General features: G+C 35.9%; 1 protein-coding gene across 1 annotated transcript in view; it reads right to left on the reverse strand.

The window, feature by feature from the left end:
* Window positions 1–20,019, reverse strand: part of GPM6A (glycoprotein M6A) — a 130,535-nt gene that overhangs the window by 37,646 nt on the left and 72,870 nt on the right. Inside the window, exon 2 of the mRNA XM_086747389.1 lies at window positions 6,702–6,894. Coding sequence (XP_086603515.1) covers window positions 6,702–6,894 — 193 coding nt within the window. The remainder of the gene's footprint in view (window positions 1–6,701; window positions 6,895–20,019) is intronic.

Raw genomic sequence — 20,019 nt, forward strand, 5'->3', positions numbered from 1 at the left:
AACAGAGAAGATAGCGACAACAGATTTACAGACTGAAATTTCATTTAGTTTACTATTTGGTTTCACACCTTTAAAAGGAAGTGAATTTACAACAACCTGAATTAGCTCTGGCTGTAGTAGGAAAATGTTGTTAATGTTTCTATCAGGAAGATTTCTTCATTTTCCACTCTAAGAGCATGATTCCCTTGTTCCGTGGCCTATATATCACAAACATGTGACAGATGGCACTAACTGGCCTTGCATACTAAAGAGAAAGAACTGTGAAAAGATGCTGTTGGGAAATACACCAAATGTACCTTGTGCTGTTGATTTTCTAAAAAACATCTTTTGGAATTTGTTTCAAACACCAGAAAAGTATAAAAATCTAGCTCATGCACTACGTTTGATAATCATACATCTATTTCTGCTGACTTCAGAATCTTGTCAAAACCAGTGATTAAGTAAGCAAATCTAGTTATACCCACTACTTTGTAGATATTGTGTTAACTGCAGTTTATTAAGTTATTAGAAGAATGACTGAATACCGCATCTACCTCAAGCAGATTACTCAGCCTACGGAGCTGGTAAACTGACAAAGTAAGCAACATGGACCTTTCACCTCTTACAGTTAAAATATCATAAAGACATTTTTCAGGATAATTTAAAAAAATATATATATTTTCTTAGGATCCCTTTGAATCACAAGGAACTAAAATAACTTCTAAGATAATTTCTCTACATCCACTGAAGGAATCCACATCCCAAACAACAGCTCATGAGTTCCCTACATTAAATCCCCAGACAGGCCTTTCTTCACTTGGGGGGAAAAAAAAAAAAGAAAAAAAAAAAGCAGCTGCCATTACAACAGTGATAATGTTGGTAGTGAAGAAGTCTGGGACTAGGGGGAATGAAGTTTCACAAAAGTGATTCAGAAAGCCATATAATTGGCAATTAGTCCCAACAAAAACACCACTTGTTGATAATTCCAAATGTTTGGGTTTTTTTTTTTTAAGAACCATCCAATTTATTCCAGGTTCATGGATTTAGAAATGACTAAAGAGAGAAGAGTCTATCTCATTCAGCTTTGTGATTTTTTAAGACATGCTCTCTGCATAAGGAATACCTGTCTGTAGAGTATCTGTTCTCATTAATTTGAATACATTTGATTAATTTCAGTTTTCAAGAGCTTAGAGTATCTGTTTTACCTGCATCACCCTGGAAATATTCAAGGCAGGCTGAAATAATGGTGTTTTTTTTTTTTACAAATCATCGTTACTTTTTATAAACTGTTGTTTTCAGCACCCTATTATAGGCCAAATTTGGTTTAGTTTTTTTTCCCCCTCAAAACAAGCAAGAAAAAGAGTATTCTTTACTGTAAACCTTTGCTGTAAAAGCACTATGTCTACCCTGCTCAGCATCTCTCCAGGATGTCTCTGATATCTCAGAATTATTGACCACAATCATTCCTTTCTTTTAACTTAGAAAGAAAATCATAAATTTGAAAAAAAAAATGGATCTAACTGCCTAGCATCTAAGGAATTTTAAAACTAGTTGCAAAACTTGTTCTTTATTTTAAAAATTATAAATATTTACTACTTATTAGTATTTCCAAAGCAGTCATTAACTGCAGCTGGTATCTATTATTTGAACTCAGAGCTGGACTCAGAGTCTAGGGAGCTGGAATCAGGGGCCACATCCACTCTGCAGGGCCAGAACTCAGACTTCCCCTTCTGGCCCATGGAGCTTCTACTCTTGGCTGGATCTCCAAGGGCAGAGCCCTCCAAGGGGACTGTGGTGGTTTAGCCCCAGTAAACACACAGTTTCTCACTCACCCTCCCCTTCCCCAGTGGGATGAGGGAGAGAACTGGAAAGAAAGGAAAACTCATGTGTTGAGATGAAGACAGTTTATTAGAATAGAAAAGGAAAACTACAATAACAAAATATAAGGATACTAAAATATACAAAATGAACAATGCACAATTTCTCACCACCGGATGTCCAAATGACTGATACAGCCTGTCCCAAGCTGCGATCACCGAAACATGAGCAGCAAGCAAAGGAGCAAAAGTGAGCCAGCAAGATACAGAGCAATGCCAGCAAGTGAGAGAGAGATGAGATGCCCCCTCCTCGGGCAACCCCCGCTTATATACTGAGCATGACATTTATGCCATGGAATACTCTCTTTGGTCAGTTTTGGTAAATTATTCTGTCTGTCTCTCTCACTTTCCTGCATCTGCAAATTAGCGAGACCTGGAAAGCAGGACAGTGTCCTTGGTCTCATTCACAACAACTGGTAACATCAGGGTGTTTATCAACATTCTTCACACACAAAATCCAAAACACACTGGCTACTGAGAGGAAAATTAACTCCATCTCTGCTGAAACCAAGACAGGAACTTTGAAGTCTATTGCAGTTTCTTAATTAATTAATCTTTCATCAAACATCTAAGCACCACATGGGACAAGGGCTCCTCATGGGGCAGCCAGGGACCACCCCAGCACCCTAGCCAGAGAGCAGGGCAGCCATGGGGCAGCCAGGACAACTCCAACCCCAACCCCAAGCCCACAGCCAGGTGAGTCTGGTTATGGACTGAGACCCTCAGGCTGCACTGAAATGGGGCCCTGGCCCACAGGCAGGTTGCAGAGAGGCCCCAGGGGAGGCCAGGCAGGGACAGTCAGGGCTGTTAATGCCCTCAGGGACATTGATACGGACATTTCTGAATGGCTTTGTTGGACTGAGGTATTTTTACTTTTATTTTAGGTAATGAAAGAGTGTTTCAGATCTTGTTTACACCCTCATTATGCCCTACTTTCTCTACAAGGGTCTGCAGCTTGTTTTAAAATGCAATGAGTAGCTGTATTGACACAAATAAAAGATACAAGGTGGCTTGTGAGCTATATTATTTTAATTCAGAACACACACAGTTGTAGGTACAGTTAAAAAAGCCCTTATCTCTTACCACCCACATAAGTAGCTCTCAGATAGGTATTGATTTTTATTCTGAATGACATCTGAAATCCACTGTGCTAATGAAGATATAGACAGAAGTCATAAGTGTGATTAAACAGAATCAAACTCCACTGTGCGCTTCACTCCACTGCACCGTCTGCCTAGCACATTTATCACACAAGGATGAACTCCAGGTCAGCCTAAGACACTTCACAGCACTAGAAGCATTAAAAGCCAAAAAGTCTTAAATAACCTTAAAAAAAAGTATAATTTAGTAGGGCATACTGTTACATTTTTTTAAAAAATTCTTATTATTTCCAATCAGAACAACAAACAACTAGGTTTTATTTCCATTTCAATATGTATAGTTTTAAGAATGTAGGCACTGCACTGTTTGTTTCTACTTACATATTTTTTCTTTCTGCTTTTTGGCCTTTCAAAGCAATATAATTACCGTTGTACCACCAACTGTTATTCAATAGTTGTGACAAAATATCAAACATTTATTCTCCCTACAAAATTATTTTAAAAAGCAGAGCAATATCTACTTAAGCAGGTAGAAAATTAACATGTGCAAATTTATTTGAGAATCACCTAGTTTACCCAGTTAAAAGCAATGGCTCTTTACTTTTAGTCAAAATATTTGCTCCTCCACCGTTTAAAACATAACTTTAGAGACATCTTTCACATCTGAATAAACTGAAATTTTGATTCCGGTACTTCTGCCAAGGAAAGAACTGGGTTTAGCATATCTTTAAGAAAACAAAAAAAAAACACAAATAAAACAAAAAGCTACTAACTAAGCCAAACAATTAAATGCCAAGGGAAAAAAAAATCACCTTTACAGTTCCTTAATCATTTCCAGTGAATTATATGCATTTGAACTATGGCTCCTGACTGACTGATATTTTCACTTAAGTGTTTGACAGAGGGAAGCTGGAAAACTTGCTATGAAGAGAGAGCATCGATTTGTGGCTGTTCTGCACTAATGGCTTCCTAGGGACTAATAAAATAAGTTAGAGCCTAATAAAATGACTGATCTCTCATTCAGGATAACAATGAACCTTAGCCGCCAAGTCAAGTCAGACCCATTATTCTAAATGAGAAGCCAAAAAAGACAAAGCAGAAGTCACACACTTCCCATGAACCCAATATATTATTAAACAAGAACACCTAAATTCCTCAGTCCTTAGAAAAAATTTGGATATGGCATAGCAGTGGCCTACTTATCTGGTACATTCTCCCTTCTGGCTACTAATTCCACAAAAAAAAAAATAGAGCTAATATTCACAAAGAAGCTTTGGAAAGGGTTTTGATAGTATAGCACTACACAAGTTAACAGATTTAAGATTTTGTTTCTAGCTATCATGAAACTAGTGGTATCAGGTCAGATCAAATATAGAACTTGTCCATTTTCCTGTCTTAAGCAATGAATATAAAAAAGTAAGAGCAGGCAAATTGATAGCACAACCCTCAATGCTATTCTAGCCTCTGGGACTTCTTCCTGAGCTAGATAAGTCTGTATGCCATTAGAAGCCATCAATGGATTTGTTTTCCAAGATTATCCAGTCTGCCCTTGAACCCATATAAGCTTTTGGCATCCACAATATGCAACTAGCTTCACAGGTCTGCTATACAACAATTGAACAACCATCACTTGCACCTTCTGAACTTGGTGCTGACTAGTTTCTTGCTATACCTCAAACTTCTTGTACTGGAAGAGAAAGACAATTTAACTTTGCACACCTTATTCATAAAACTGTGAATTGACACACCTCTAGCCCAATAGCTCTTAATCCCTCTTTCTAGATTGAAGAGTTCTACTGTACTCAAATTTTACCCAGATAGCCTCTGTTCTATAACGCTAATAATACTTTTTTGCTTTCTTTGAGGTGCGAATATTGTACACAGTATTAATGATAGAGATGAAAGATGGATTTATACAATGGTGTAAGTATGTTCTCTGTTTCTCTATGATTTTCCCCGTAGGTCCTGGTACTTGGTTTCCTTTTGGACCACTACTAAGCACTGAGTTGCCATTATGGTGCAACTTCCCATCATAAAAGGTCAGTGTTTTGATGGATGATCAAATCACTTCACTTCTCCAAAAAGCATTGTGTTGGGTTTGTGTAGCAGAGGGGGCTACAGTGGCAGCTTCTGTGAGAAGTTGCTAGAAGTTTCCCTTTTGACCAGTGGACCCAGGACTCTGCCTGGCCGAGAGGAGAGAAAGAGGAGAGGGAGAAGATATATGAGAGAATATGAGAGGTGTCTGCCTGAGTCTGATTGTGAAGAATTTCCTGTGAGAGGAACGGCTGCAGACACCAAGGTCAGTGAAGAAGGAGGGGGAGGAGTAATGCTGCTCTTGGCCAAGATTCCCCTGCAGCCCGTGGTGCAGCCCATGGTGAGGCAAGCTGTCCCCCTGCAGCCCATGGAGGTCCACAGAGGAGCAAAGATCTACCTGCAGCCCGTAGAGGACCCCACGCCGGGGCAGACAGTTGCCCGAAGGAGCCTGTGGCCCCATGGAGGGCCCATGCTGGGGCAGTCTGTTCCTGAGGAACTGCACTGCGTGGAAAAGGACCCATGCTGCAGCAGGCTGTGAAGGACTGCAGACCGTGCATGGGAGAGAACCTACACTGGAGCAGGGGAAGAGTGTGAGGAGTTTTCCGCTGAGAAGGAAGGAGCAGCAGAAACAATGTGAGAAGAACAGACAGCAACCCCCATTCCCTACCCCCCCTGTGCCGCTCAGGGGAGGGAGGAGGTTGATATAATCCCGGAAGTTGTTCTTAAGATCTGCTTTTGTCTCTCAATACACTACTTCAGTTTTATTGTTAATTGAATTAGTTTCCCCAAGTTGAGCCTGCTTTGCCTTTAATGGTAACTTGAATGATCACTCCCTGTCCTTATCTCAGACCTCAAGCCTTTTGTAATGTTATCTCTCCCCTGTTCCCTCGGAGGATGGGGAGAGTGAGTGAGCGATTGTGTGGGGCTCAGCACCCCGAGTGGGGGCTAAACTATGACATTCATCAAATAACAGGCCTACAAATTTGAGGATAGGATTCTTCAGCTTTAGAGATGACCATTAGCAGTTAGAGAATAATCTGGATTTCAAATATCTAAGAAAATCATATTTTAAAGAATCAATAAGATTAGAAAATATGTCATTTAATTTCAGATTACAGTAAACTTAGTTAAATGTAATTAATTTACCAAAGGGAAGGAGAGACTCAACAAAACAAAGGCCTTCCAGAAATAGGTTTTCAAGAGTAGCAAAGCATAAAACCTCCAAAACAGATGAATTCTATGAAAATCAGAGGCAATAGGCTTTTGACATTTCAAGTCTCATGGTTCTACACAGCTCTTCAGTTACTTCTTTATTGCATTTATTCTCAGAACTAATCTGTTAGTTGTCATACACTCCTGTTTTATCTATTTAGAGTACAGAGATTTAAAAAAATTTTTACACATTTCAGCAAAGATATTATCACAGGATAAAAAGGCTAAAAGCAAGCATGTATGGAACAATTTAATCAATATTGTATGAAGCAATATTTAGTAATAAACTGAATTATAACTCTGAGATATTAAATAGTATTACAAACTCCTTGTAAATAGTAAAAATATCAGCTCTGTCCAAACTTCATCTGCTGAGCTTATCCAAATAATTCTTTCTGTGATTTTCATTACAACGCATTTTCTTGAGTCAAATTTATATCCTGTGTGGATTTTTTCAGCAGTTTTAAAAGGAAACAATTTAAAGAAACTAGCAACTTACATAGTAAAGACATCAATAACATCTCCTGCAGTTCTTGTCATCTCAAAGTAGGTTTGCAGAATGTTGACAGTTCCTGAAAGCGCTTCATGTCCACAACCACAGAACAGTGCAACTCCAGCATACAGCAGGATGGTAGCAATCAAAGATGCATAGGGAATACCTCCCAGGCATTTGATGCAACACTCGAAGCACCCTACAAGAAAAGAATGTTGTGTGTTAATATACTATATCAAGAAAGCAAAAAGAAATCTTTTACTCTTGAGAAACACTTCTGAAGATTAAAGACTGCAGGCCAAAGAGAGATAAGGTCAAGTACAACAACCCATAACGTCAGAAAATCTGTGAAAGGATATAGGTTAATCCAACTTCTGAGTTTTCTTATTGCTACTTGACCTATTAAATGTAGAAATGCCATCTGATTAACATGAAATATTAAGCAGTTAATTCATTGTACAGTTTCATGTTTTTGTTCTGAGTACATTACAATGTCAATCCTAGGTTACATCTATATTCACAATTCCTTTTGCTCACCTATTGGATTATTGAGGAGGATCCTCAATAACAAGAAAACCACAGAAAGAGGATATCCAGTTCAATTCCTTCCATCACCATAGGTTTATTCAATTTTTTTTCATCTGTACAGAGCTGACAACAGAATTGCTCCTGCTCATAGCACCAACTCTTTGTACATCACTCAAATACTTCACAAGAATAAACAAAGATATCCACTAAAAAGGCACAGAATTAGAAACAATTAGAGAAGCTGAATTTTCTCTCAATATATTTCACCCTGTGCAATGTTTCTTAAGTGAAGGCAACTGCTTTTGAGTTATACAGGGCCAATCTTTTGTCCAACCATCAGACTGTCTAAACCAATGACCAGTTCGACAACACACCCTTTTCCCAGCAAGGGTGCTCAAGTTTCTGGCAGTAGCTTTCCTAGTTTGTCAAGTCACAAAATGCAGCATCTCTGACTCTCCCACATCTCACCACTCCCATAAGGGCTGTTACACCCTAGAGAGCCCTTCCTATTGCCTTCTGTAAAGACAGAAAAGGCAAGAACCACTGGCTGAGGGAAGAAAAACATGCATTGACTCAGTAGCCAGAAGTTTTATTTTCTCCTGAGCATTACTAGTGTACACCACAAAGGATTTGCACAGACACCAAGGTGAGGCCTATACATTTTTAATACTTATAGAGATGGTAACCAATTAAAAATTACTTATAAGATGTTCAACCAGTGAGAGTCAATATATTTTAACCTGCTTGAAAAGCTTTAGGCTATGCTAAATCATAGGAATGTCAGAGATATATTAAAAGAAAAAAACAAAGCACCAAAAACCCATTCTTTAAGTAAAGTGTGTCTAGTTTTCTCAAGGTACATGTAGCCTCTACATATAATTTCATATTTTGTCCTTTAAGTTAGTAAGTTCTTAATTCCTTTAGCCCAAATAACCAAAGTAATAATTTCCTCTATCCGTTCCAGCATTTTCTGCTTTTAATTAACAAATATCAATCTGTCATATATGTGTTTAGCAGCTATGTATACACAAGATCTTCTCAAAATAACATTTTAAGTAATTTTCAAATATACACATATACACAGAAACCTCTATCAATATTCTGTAGTCATAGGTACTATGAAAGACAGTATTTGAACTGCTGGATAATTCCAGATCACTTTCTGTCTTTCTTCAGTGGTTGTTAGACTATGGTGGTTTATACCCAGGAAGCCTGTGGGCTTTCCATCAATGGGAGGTCTTTGGAACAGACTACAAAAATATAGAAATGCTTTTGGAGTAACTCATTCTGCATGCAGATAAATACAGGAAATCTCTTAAAATTCCTTCAGTTCTGGTGTCTAAGATTACCCTTAACAATAACTGTAGTTGATTCCTCAGTGTTTAAAAGCCTACACAAATACTATAAAAGGATCCATCACTGGGTAATCTACTGTCTAAAAGGCATAAAAATAAGAAATACACATTGAAAATATATACATTGAACAGGGACAGCAAGAAATGCATAGTTGCATGATATCAGAGTTTATCACAAAATGCCCATTTTCATTTTCAGCATGGAAAAACAGCAGAAAAAGCCTCAGGAAACTACTGACACTGTACACCTGACAGTATTATATGAAAAAGTAAAAAGAGGGGGAGAGACAATAGTAGAGTGATAATGGGTATGATGTATGAGAACCTGTAAAGTTAATGATGGAAAAATAAGAGACACTTAAATATTTACAGAGACATGTGGACTGTAGGGACAGTGTTTCCTAATATTGCAATAGCTTGGGGCAGGGAGGTGAAACAGAGATTTTGTAAAGATTTATTTTTTACCTTCTGAGGCAGGTGAAGTGAAAGACAGAAAGTTAAAGAAATGACAACACAGGAACAAAAATAGCTGACAGACTGAACTAGAATAAGTTTTGATAAGGTCACACTCACACACAAATGCTGTATTTAATAGTGTGAGTGCTGTTACCTGGAAACAGCTGGCTGTGCACTACCTCCTGAAGCTGCTGCACCTCACCCACTAGGTCCAGTGAGAGCTGAGCACACACTCAGGTGTCACAAACTACGTCAAAATCCAGAGTCAGCAATATTCCTTTAGCTTTATGAGAGTGAAATAGTGTAATGCAGTAAAATAGCATAATAGACTAAAAACAGTATAATACAATTAAAATACAATAATATCTGCTACCACAAAAGTGGTAACAGATATTATAAGTTGCAATCCAATGAAAAATTGAATCAGAAACAAATCCTTTTTTTTTTCAGTAGTTTCAAATTTTGAAAAACAACTGAAATAGATTTATAGTTTGTGAAGAAAAAGTGCTTCTCTTCTTTCACATGAAAATTGTTCATGGTCAAAGCCTTTGAAGGAAGCTTTTAAAAGTAGTGTATTTTACCAGCTCAAGACATTTTCACTCATAGAAAAATCATTGGGAAAAAAATTCCTTCAACCACAGGAAATTTTCAAATAATCAGGTATTCACAAGATCTTGCTCATTTATTCAGTTTTTCCATAGGCCTACTACCTTTCTCACCACTTTCTTCATGAGTAACTCTAGAGTTTTCAGTGTGGTCAAATCAACTCAAAACTAAAGAAAATCAGTGAATCAGGACTAAGATTTTAAAATGGGTAGCACACATTACTCATATACCACAGAAGGTAATGCGCTGTAGGTAGCATTTGCTCCGGTTCTTTTATTCAGTTGTTCAGAATGTGAAAATAGCTGTTTAATAACAGAACAATAGAAATGTTATTTTAACTTGCACAATGATATTGAACCAGTGGTACAGAATGTGACTCAGCTGTGCAGTGTGTGTATACGTCTGTGTGAGACAAGCAGTCATTCACGACTCTGAACACCATCTTCACAAGGCAGTCAAAACATACAGCCACAGAAACAATTACTAGGAAAGATAAAAAAGATTTTATGCTCCTTTGATGTTTTTTTTTCATCTTCAAACACAGATTTTGATACTTTTCAAACAGTTCACTCTGTACAATAAGCCTGCACAATAACCTTATGCAGTATAATTCAGCATTTACTGGTTTTATTTTGCTTATGTTTACCAATATTTTCCCTCAGGTAAAAATCTAGATCTGCTAGGACCATATATTTTTACATAAACTATAGGAAGTAATCCAAAACAATATTCTTTGTAACTTTCAACATGAAGAACTGTACTGATTTTTTTTTTATTTTATTATCAATCATTCCACAGACAAAATGTTATAATGAAATACACAAAAGATGACAAGACAAGGAATTTGATTTTACATGGATAAAACAAAACTCCAAATACTTGCTATATTCAGCTATCAAAATAGCACACACTAACATTGTGTTACATATGTCCACTCTTCTGTCAGCAAAGATCTCATAGACAACTACTTCTGCTCCTCTCAATACAATTATTACCATCTATATCAGAAATACTCTTGATATAGCTATATAAACTTCTGCTTTAAAAGGCTTCTAAAGAGTTCCTTATATAGGCAAATCTGGGCACACCTCTTCTAGTTTATGCTGCTTTTTGGGTGCAAATTTTCTAATATATCTCCTAGGGCACCAGTCAACCTTAAGTTGACATTGTCTGCTTATACGAGCTCTTCTCTTTGTTAAGAAGGCAAAAAAATCTAGATCTTGAGCAGAAGCGGAAATTGTCCTTGTGATTTACATACTAATTACGGACAAAAAAATTGCACCACCACGATAATATATTTTTTTGTGTGCTAGTGATATGGGAACTCTCCTCAGTGCAGATCAGGACATAAAACTGAGAACTGAGAAGTGAAACACAAAAGACATTTCTGGCCGGTGCATTAAAAAAAAAAAAAAAAAAAGAAAAAAGAATTCCAGACCTACATCTCTTGTCACATAAGTCTGAGAAAGTGAAGTTTAAACCAACAATATCAGAACAAGTTTGATAACAAACTAGTGATAGGATACTAGTAACTAGCAACAGGATGAGAGAAAATGGCCTCAAGTTGCATCATGGGAGGTTTAGATTGGATATTAGGAAAAATTTCTTTACTGAAGGAGTGCTCAAGCACTGGAACAGGCTGCCCAGCGAAGTGGTGGAGTCACCATCCCTGGAGGTGTTCAAAAAAGATGTAAGTGTAGCATTTTGGCACATGGTTTACTAGGCATGGTGGTGTTGGGTTGACAGATCTTAGCGGTCTTTTCCAACCGTAATGATTTCTATGATTCTAAGTTTCAGGATGTAATTATGCTATTCATTTACAGAAACTGTTAAGAAAACCCATCCACCTCAGATTTCTGTGGAAAAATTAAGATGGAGAAAATAAATATTTTTTGAAATATAAAAAAAATAAATAAAAATAAACACAGAGAATGCAGAAGGATTTTCTAGTTCAGCTTTTTTCCTCCTTTACAATGCATTTTCAGCGAGATCATCTAGGATGACTAATCAGAGATAACTACATCTCCAATGCATTACTGATTAATCAGAAATAACTACATCTCCAATGAGAACAAGCACCTCTGAAGATCATATAACATTTTAATGACTTTTTTTTCTTAAAGATCTAATATTAGGAGACAGGACAGCAGAGTGCAAGTAAAATGCGAGAGAACTACATACACTTGAAATGGAAAACAAAATAAGAAAATCTTCTGTGCCTTACATGCCTGGCTAGGCATGCATTTTTTCACATCTAAATTTGTACCACTTGTCACATCGCTTTCATGGCCAATCAACTCAAATACATTTTCACAGACCATCATGAGACAAGCAGATTTAGTTCTGAATTTTATTAAGCTAGCCTTAACCTCATGAAGTCAAGCTACTGTTATGTAATATCTTAATTGATAAATACATTAATCAAAACACACAATACCGAATAAAAAGCAACACATTTTACTTAGATCTAGTACCAAAAAAACCCCAAATTATTCAACATGTGGCATGACTTCTTGATCTGAAACTGTTCTCCAAGGCATCACAGCAGAGCAACAGGAAGAAGCAATCCAGCTCCCTTGACATCATTCCAAGTACAGAAGACAAACAAGACATTTGAGATGTAGTTTAACAAAGCTGCAAAGAAGGGGAAGTAACATTTAGGAATTAATGAGCAAAGATCATCCTTACACTGTGATCTGGAAAACCTGTTCAAGAAGTGCTGCATATACATCGCACATGATTGCCCTCTATCTTTGTCTCAAGGTCATTCACGGGATACATCCCCACTCTGCTCCCACTCTCTACTGTTATACAAGAGCTACTGGAAATTAGAAGAAAACTTTATCACCTTGCTATATCAGACACTAACAAATAAAGTACCTTTCTTAGACTTGTTCAGGAGATTACTTATTTAAATTAGCTTTCTAGGAGAATGTTTACTATTACAGAATCACCTATAAAGCAACAAAAATTACTTTTACCACAAAATGAACTCTGAAATCCTGGCTGCTAAGACTACAGTGGGGAAAAAAAATATAACACAGTATTTTTATTAAACTGTTACAGGCAACACGATATGTAGAAGACAAAGAGTAATACCCACATAAAATCTCAAAAGGATTTTCAGGAAACAGGTCAACTAATTGCAAGAAAAAGCAAACCAAATATGCAAGTATCCTCTTACACATTAAATTCTGCGTCATTACTGGATCTACTTTGACTTGTTATCTCCTTAGTGTGACTGGATGTTAGCTGATCAGAAATCAGCTAATACTGAAAATCAACATGTTATTCTTTAGGCCTTTACAGTCATTCTGCAGTCCAACTCCATCCCATATGGATAAATATACATATATATATACATATTTTCTATTTTCATGTTCAGCATGGAACAGAATGAAATTCAAAATTTATCTGTTGAATATATCTAAAAAAGTAAAACTGAACTAACCAGCACATACAATAATTTAATCCTGTCTTTCAGTGGTCATACTTCAGCAGTACTCAATGGTGGGAGTAGAAAAATTCATATTCTCTCATACTGGACTGTACTCTTTTATCAATGATCAAGTAGCTTGTTGATTCCTCTGCTGCACCGAAGTATTCTGCCAAAATATGTGTTGAATCTGGATAACTTTCTAATGAATGATGGGAATTGCCAGATATCATATATTAACAAAAGAGCACTGTGAAGCAATCCACCTGATTATTACCTTTCAGAAGAACGCAGATCTAAGCTATTGTGACAGCAGAGAATCAATGGTTGGCAGTAAAGTCTCATGAGGCATGATCAAAGGTCTAGATTTCACATACTGAAGGTATATTCCAAGATTTGGCAGAGGTTGCACAACATCCCAAAGAGCTACTCTGCATCTTTTTCCTACTCTGTAACTCTCAACAGCAGAGGGCAGCTATCTTGGATTGAGTGGAACTACTTTTTTAAAGCAAAATACCTCATTCTCTTTGCCAATCAGACAGGAAACTAGCCTTTCTTTTAATAACTCTATTTTTTCCTTCTTCTTTTTTGATGGACAGGGAAATTATCCTCTTGCATGCTGTATGCTTCCTTTAAGGTATCAGTGTCACCCTTCCCAGCCCTATGTATTGTAATTCTGACAAAGAACTAACTTAAGCAAAAGCTGCTGACTGCACATCTCACAGTTTGCCAAATAAATTGGCTTAGTTACTATTTAGATACCTATATGAAATAAGGTATTAAACATGTGCTTGACTGCAAACATGTGGCTTGTCTCATCAGCTTAAAATCAAATTAACACTGAAACTTCAATAAAATATGCAGAATAGGAGGCAGATAGCCAGAACTAGACATCACATCACAATTATTTGCAAATAGTACAGGCTTACCCTATACCTGAATTCATTGTTTTCTTGGGTAAACGTCTATGAAAGCATTTAACTTCCACTAATATAAATGAGAGGAAACCGTAGTAGTTTAGGGATGTTTTTAGGTCAGTATCCATCTTTTTTTTTTTTTTTTTTTTTTTTACTACTGCATGTGTCAAGTCCCTTCTAAAACACTTCCTATCTCCTCACCCTTTTGTCCCTGACAGACACCATCTTTGCTGTTGTTCCTTAAGCCTGCTTGTATTGTTTGACAGTTGTATTGTAGAAGTAGCTGCAAAACCTAGTAAGAATCAGACCCTAGCTGGCTGTGCTATATAAAGAATAACTATAAAAGTGCACACAATCTGGCTTGGATTTTTCTTAATAAATTTTAGACAATATTACATGACACCTTTGTTGTTTCACTCATATAAAAAGCTTTACTTATGTGATATTTATAAATGCTCATGCTGGTTTTGTTTATTTGTGTCCAAGTGGGTAATGCTTCTTGTGAGAGAGGAACTGATTATTAAGTGAAAACACAGTCATCTGTACATGCTTGAGATGATTCTCTCCTTTTACAGGTACTATTATAGTTTGCAATGTAAACCAATGCAACTTTTCAAAGAAAATAATTAATTAAAATATTTAGGTATATACATGCAAAAACTTACACATTCACATGTTTGAAAGGAACTACAAACACAAATTAATACTTATATTTGTGGGACATTGATGATTATTAAAATGTACAGAAAACTGTGTTGTGATTAGCTATTATATGTATAAAGCTCAGTACATTAGGTTTATTGCTGTTTAATGAAACAAATCTCAATCCAGCAATTAATAAGTATTGAAGTTATTGACACAGAGCAGCCACTGCCTGAAATACAAAGCAGTCAGACATAACACAGTCAACCTTTGTAATCTTAAAAAAATCTGCTGGTGGATTTAACATAGACAGCATTTGTCAACTTCAAAATCACTAAAAATTCAAGGGACAGGCATGAAACAAACTAGCTGCACAAATGTGATACAAATAAAGAAGACTTTGGTCAATTAATTCAAACAGTTTGCCTATTACATGTACTTTATATATCCTTTATCTAAGATTTGTACATGGAATAAAGTAACAATTCATTATTGTTACTAAATAGGTTATAAACATGTTATATGTATCCAGAATGCATAGATGATGATAGAAACTAGTATAGATGTTTATAATTATGTTTTTGATCTGCTGGAGACAACACCACTTTGTAAGAACACAAATTCTGTGCAACATTTAGTACTCATAATAATGGGAACGACAATGCTATGGATCATAAAACTAGAAAATAAGTATCCCTTCCACCCCTTTCCCCTAGAGTTCATAGAATCAATTCTTCAATCCTTCTCCTCAGCCTTGAACAGAGCTATTTCTCCCAAATGGAAAACTACTATGAAGCATGTACTGAAATGAATTCTGTGGTAATTTTGTCTCATTCATAAACAGGCTGAGTTACACTGGGCTTTAAGCCACTTTTTTTTTTTTTTTTTTTAGTGCATTATCCAAGTCTTGCAAACTCACGAGAACATTCCTCCACGAATCTTCTGTGCACTCATCTGTTTAATTGGAATGTTCTACAAACCTCTTACATATTTGAAAGGTATTTATAGTTTTAAACATCCTCATTTTAGAGAAGGTAGCATCCTCCTTTTTTCAGGCGGTGGAACAGAGGAACAAACAGGTTATTTGCCAAGTGACTTTTCAGTTTGGTACTTAAAACAACATTAATATGATTTCTCAGAATACTTACATTTATATAGCTCTTTATATAATCAAAATACATTTTACTGTTGTTATGTCCAGTTGTAAGTGCTTAACACTCAGAAATAACAAAAATACAATTAGAGATAAGTTGTGAATACTTTGATCTCAGGAAATTTTCCTGGGCAGGACATAGTGGCAATAAGTATATTAACAAAATACTAAATATTATCTCTTTGCATCACAAATCTTTCCACTGCTGAAGCGGATAGGATGTGTAGGTTGTACAGCTGTTAGCTGGTAGCAGTGGAATTCTAGAATGCAAGTCCTGGGGTCGTGGATATGGCAGTGCTTACAACTTTCTTTTACTTGGTAAAAAGTACTACTCTTATTCCCTTGAACACCTATTTGCCTGAGAAACAACCAATGCAGATAATCTTGCTCGTTCTCTTCAAAGCTGGGAGAGAGTAAACTCATCTGCTCTGGGGGATGAGCTGGAGGAACACAGCCTCACCTCCCTCTTCTCACCCCCATCCTTATTCTAGCTCCCTAATTCCACTGTCCCTCTCCAAGGCACTGAGATACTCCTCAGTGAAACAGGCATGCACAGGTTGTCATATGTATTTATTACCTGAAAGGGTAGAAGAATTTCCACTAAAGTAGCAGAAAAAAAAAGAGGAATTATAGAAAGCTTCAGCCTAAAGTTTTGAATATTCTGAATATTTCCATCTGGAAATAAAATAATAATATTTTAATGAAAGAGTTAGATAACTTTATAAATGACTGTCACTTCAACACCTCAGAAAGAAAAATAGGTTAAGAAATAGATGATGACGGGACAGACAGCTGTCATCCTTCAGGATGATCTGAATAATCCAGGCATTACTTGATCAGTTATGAGGAAGAGTGTTTCACAAAACCAATGGATGTCATCTTGTACATTTTCCAAAATATGTATGCGAATAAATACAACACTTTAAAATGTACTATTTACGCTTCTCTATATAGTACCTTGTTGAGCTATAGGAGCTTGTTGTCCACCAGGAACCTCAGGTTCCTTTCCACAGAGCTGCGCCCCAGCCAGGTAGATCCCAGCCTGTGCTGCACTTCTGGATTATGTTTTCCCAGGTACAAGACCGTACACTTGTCTTTGTTGAACTTCATAAGGTTCTCGTTAGCCTGCTCTTCCAGCCTATCCAGGTCTTCCTGCAGGGTAACTCTCCCTTCAGAAATTTATACATTCACTTTTTTTCATTGATAACAACTTTAAAGATACAGGTCATAAGTAAAGACTCTGTGGACCTGTATATTACGTACTTTCTCAAGCCTACAACTCATAATGTTAAAGACATTAAACTGAATTTTTTTACTGTTTTCTTTCAAGATTCACAAAGGTTCATAGGTAAGATACGTAGATAGAATTGTTTTAATTAATGTTTCTAGTTTAGTCAAAACTCAATCAAGATTGGACTATTAAAGTCTCTAATAAATCTTAATATCTTTTCTATCTAGATATCCTGCCCCCTTCCCCTTCTGTAGGTTTTTTTTTTGTCACTAAGTTTTCTTCAACTAAAAAATTTTTCATTTTTTGGAAGCATGATTGCAGCACAAAATTAGAATGTTCTACTAATTTTCTGCTTTGCTGAACCTTTTGAACTAGGAGCAAGGCTTATTTTCTTAGCTAAGATAAATTGAAGGATGAGACGGTAATAGGTAACACGGGGAAGAGTTCTTCAAGAGCACAGAACTTGAAATACAATTATGATGCATCACGGCTTTTTTTCCTTCTAGAAATCTAAGGTTAGGGAACTACTTATAAGACAGGCACATGAAAAAGCAAAAAAAAAAAAAATCTGTGAAAAAGCAAAGGTAATAAAAAGTCAGAAACATGCTAAAAAATAAAAGTAAAGCTTCCATTTAACATTTTTACCCTAATGGTGACAGACACCTACAAATATTTTTTTTTAATCATCAAGACCAACTACAAAAAGCCAATATACATCCTGTACAACCTAACCCTTACCTAAAATTGCATTAAGACTATGACTTACAGCTGAATAGCTTTTTAGAAAGGAATAAAGTATTAGTTTACAGATTTCAAATTATTCAGAATGATACATCTACAGGTGATTTGCTTGAAATATGAAATTCCAAGACTGCATGCAATTCAGCAGTATACTAATAGCTTGAATAGATCTAGTTTCATCCTCCACCAGTTGAATTTTCAATGCCCTTGTCTAAATTTAAAGTGGAAAATGCCTGCAGTAGTTGAGTACAGTTTATGTTGGCTTATAGAATGTTATATTATTACAACTTATATTTTTTTTTCCCAGATTCCAAATACCAAGGAAAGGAAACATACATGAAACAGAAAAAAAACCAGGACAATCTTGAAAAAAAGAAAGCATTCCACAGAAGCCATGATTCGTGATGACTAGCTCTCATTTATCACATATCTCTTCTGATGGTTTGCTCTACAGCAGGAGAGTTCTGTAGTTCTTCACAGTTATTCCATTGCTCTCTAAACTCACATTTCACAGCCAGAAATACTCATCTTCCTGTAAATTATTTCACTGAAGCAGTTCCAGAAAAAGAAATCAGACAAAAAAAAAAGTAGAAATCAAGAAGGCATTATATCATATTTAGAAAGAAACCACAGATATAATGAAACAAGTTCAAAAGAAAAGTTCACAAAGTATTACAACTTTGGCAGTGACAACAAAGTCCTATAAATTCTGTTCATATTACATAAGGTTTATGTTGGATTTTCCTTATTTAAAATATTTTTTGTTACTTTATTATGGTTAACCAAAGAAAATTTCCAGATAGTGTGCCACTCTGTCTTTCAGATACAGATTATTTTTCTTATACTCGCAAAAAGTTTGAGCTTAAAAGCTTTCTAATGTAATGTATTATCTTATCAAATATACTTGTGATTCAAAGCAAGGTTACCACAGAAAGTGAACAACAGCAGCTTTAGGAACATGTAGTAGTTATTACCATACAAATAACAGACATTCGTCTTTCTTACAGCAGTGATTTTTATCTAACATTGCTATTATAAGTCCCATGGTAACTATGGTCACATACTACTTGGTGAATATTGCATTTGTTTTCATTTTATTACCTTCAATTTGTAAGTCTCCTTACTCATTCAGTAAACATGAATTGAATACCATTCACTCCTATTTAATACAACAGTTTACCATTATATCTAACTTTTTTTTTTTCAAGGAAAGGAAAACATGTAAATTTTTACACTAAAATTAAAGTCACAATAGTCATAAAGCACTATTTAAAAAAAAACCCAAAACTTGAAGCTGTCAAAATTAATTCACTGCAGCCTTTGTGCACTAATTTAATTAGGTTAGCACAGTTATCTCCAGAAGTAAGCCTTTTAGTATTTAAAAAAGGTCACAGTCTCAGGAAGTCTTACTGAGCTCCTGTACATTCTCTTCACTGTAACATTTGCTAAGAGCAATATATTTTACTCCTCAGAAATAAAAAAAAAAAAATATAAAAGCAAAAAGGTCAACAGACAGAAAGGTCTGAGAGAGAAAAAAAAAAATCAAAACAGACACATTTGAAGAAAAAAAAGAATCAATTAATGTAAAAGTTGTATATCTATAAATATCCATACCATACTTATCCATAAGTATTTATATAACTTAAGTTAGGTTTAACTCTTTTTGTAAAAAAGCAACTGAAGAATTTGTCTTTTTTAATGTATTGATTTTTTTGAACTAACAATTTATAAAAGAGACTGTGATTTCAAAGCTCCAGCTGTTTCAGGATAGAAAAGTTGTATACAGAGTGCCCAACTCATGCTCCTTGTGTTTTAAGACACTGAGAAAATAAGACAGGAACAGACTTTGGTTCATTATGTAATTGTCCACTGCTGGCTTTCTCTGATTACTACTTTTAAGCAAAGTATCAAAATTAAGAAAACCTTGCTACTTTGCCTTTTGCATTATTTGTTCTCCCGGATTACTGAAGACTACTGAAATATTCATTTGTAGTTACATATACTAGCTGGATCCCAGAGAAGCTTATTCTGATTCACTTGCCAAGTATGCGGACTATCTCTTCTCTGAATGTGCAACACAGAGAAAAACTTGAGAGCCCTAAACATCTTACAGAGAGGTACTCAAGGATTTGGAAGAGAGCCGTTTTGCAGACCAAATCCTCAATGTAAGTGAAATGAAATAGACTAAAAAATTGAATTTTAAGTGAACTTCAGCTATTTGGATTAGATGTCAACAACACTGAAAGCGTGCCAACAAGC

The sequence above is a fragment of the Chlamydotis macqueenii genome, chromosome 4, assembly GCF_036417535.1.
Source record: "Chlamydotis macqueenii isolate bChlMac1 chromosome 4, bChlMac1.mat, whole genome shotgun sequence".
NCBI classification, from domain to species: Eukaryota; Metazoa; Chordata; class Aves; order Otidiformes; family Otididae; genus Chlamydotis; species Chlamydotis macqueenii.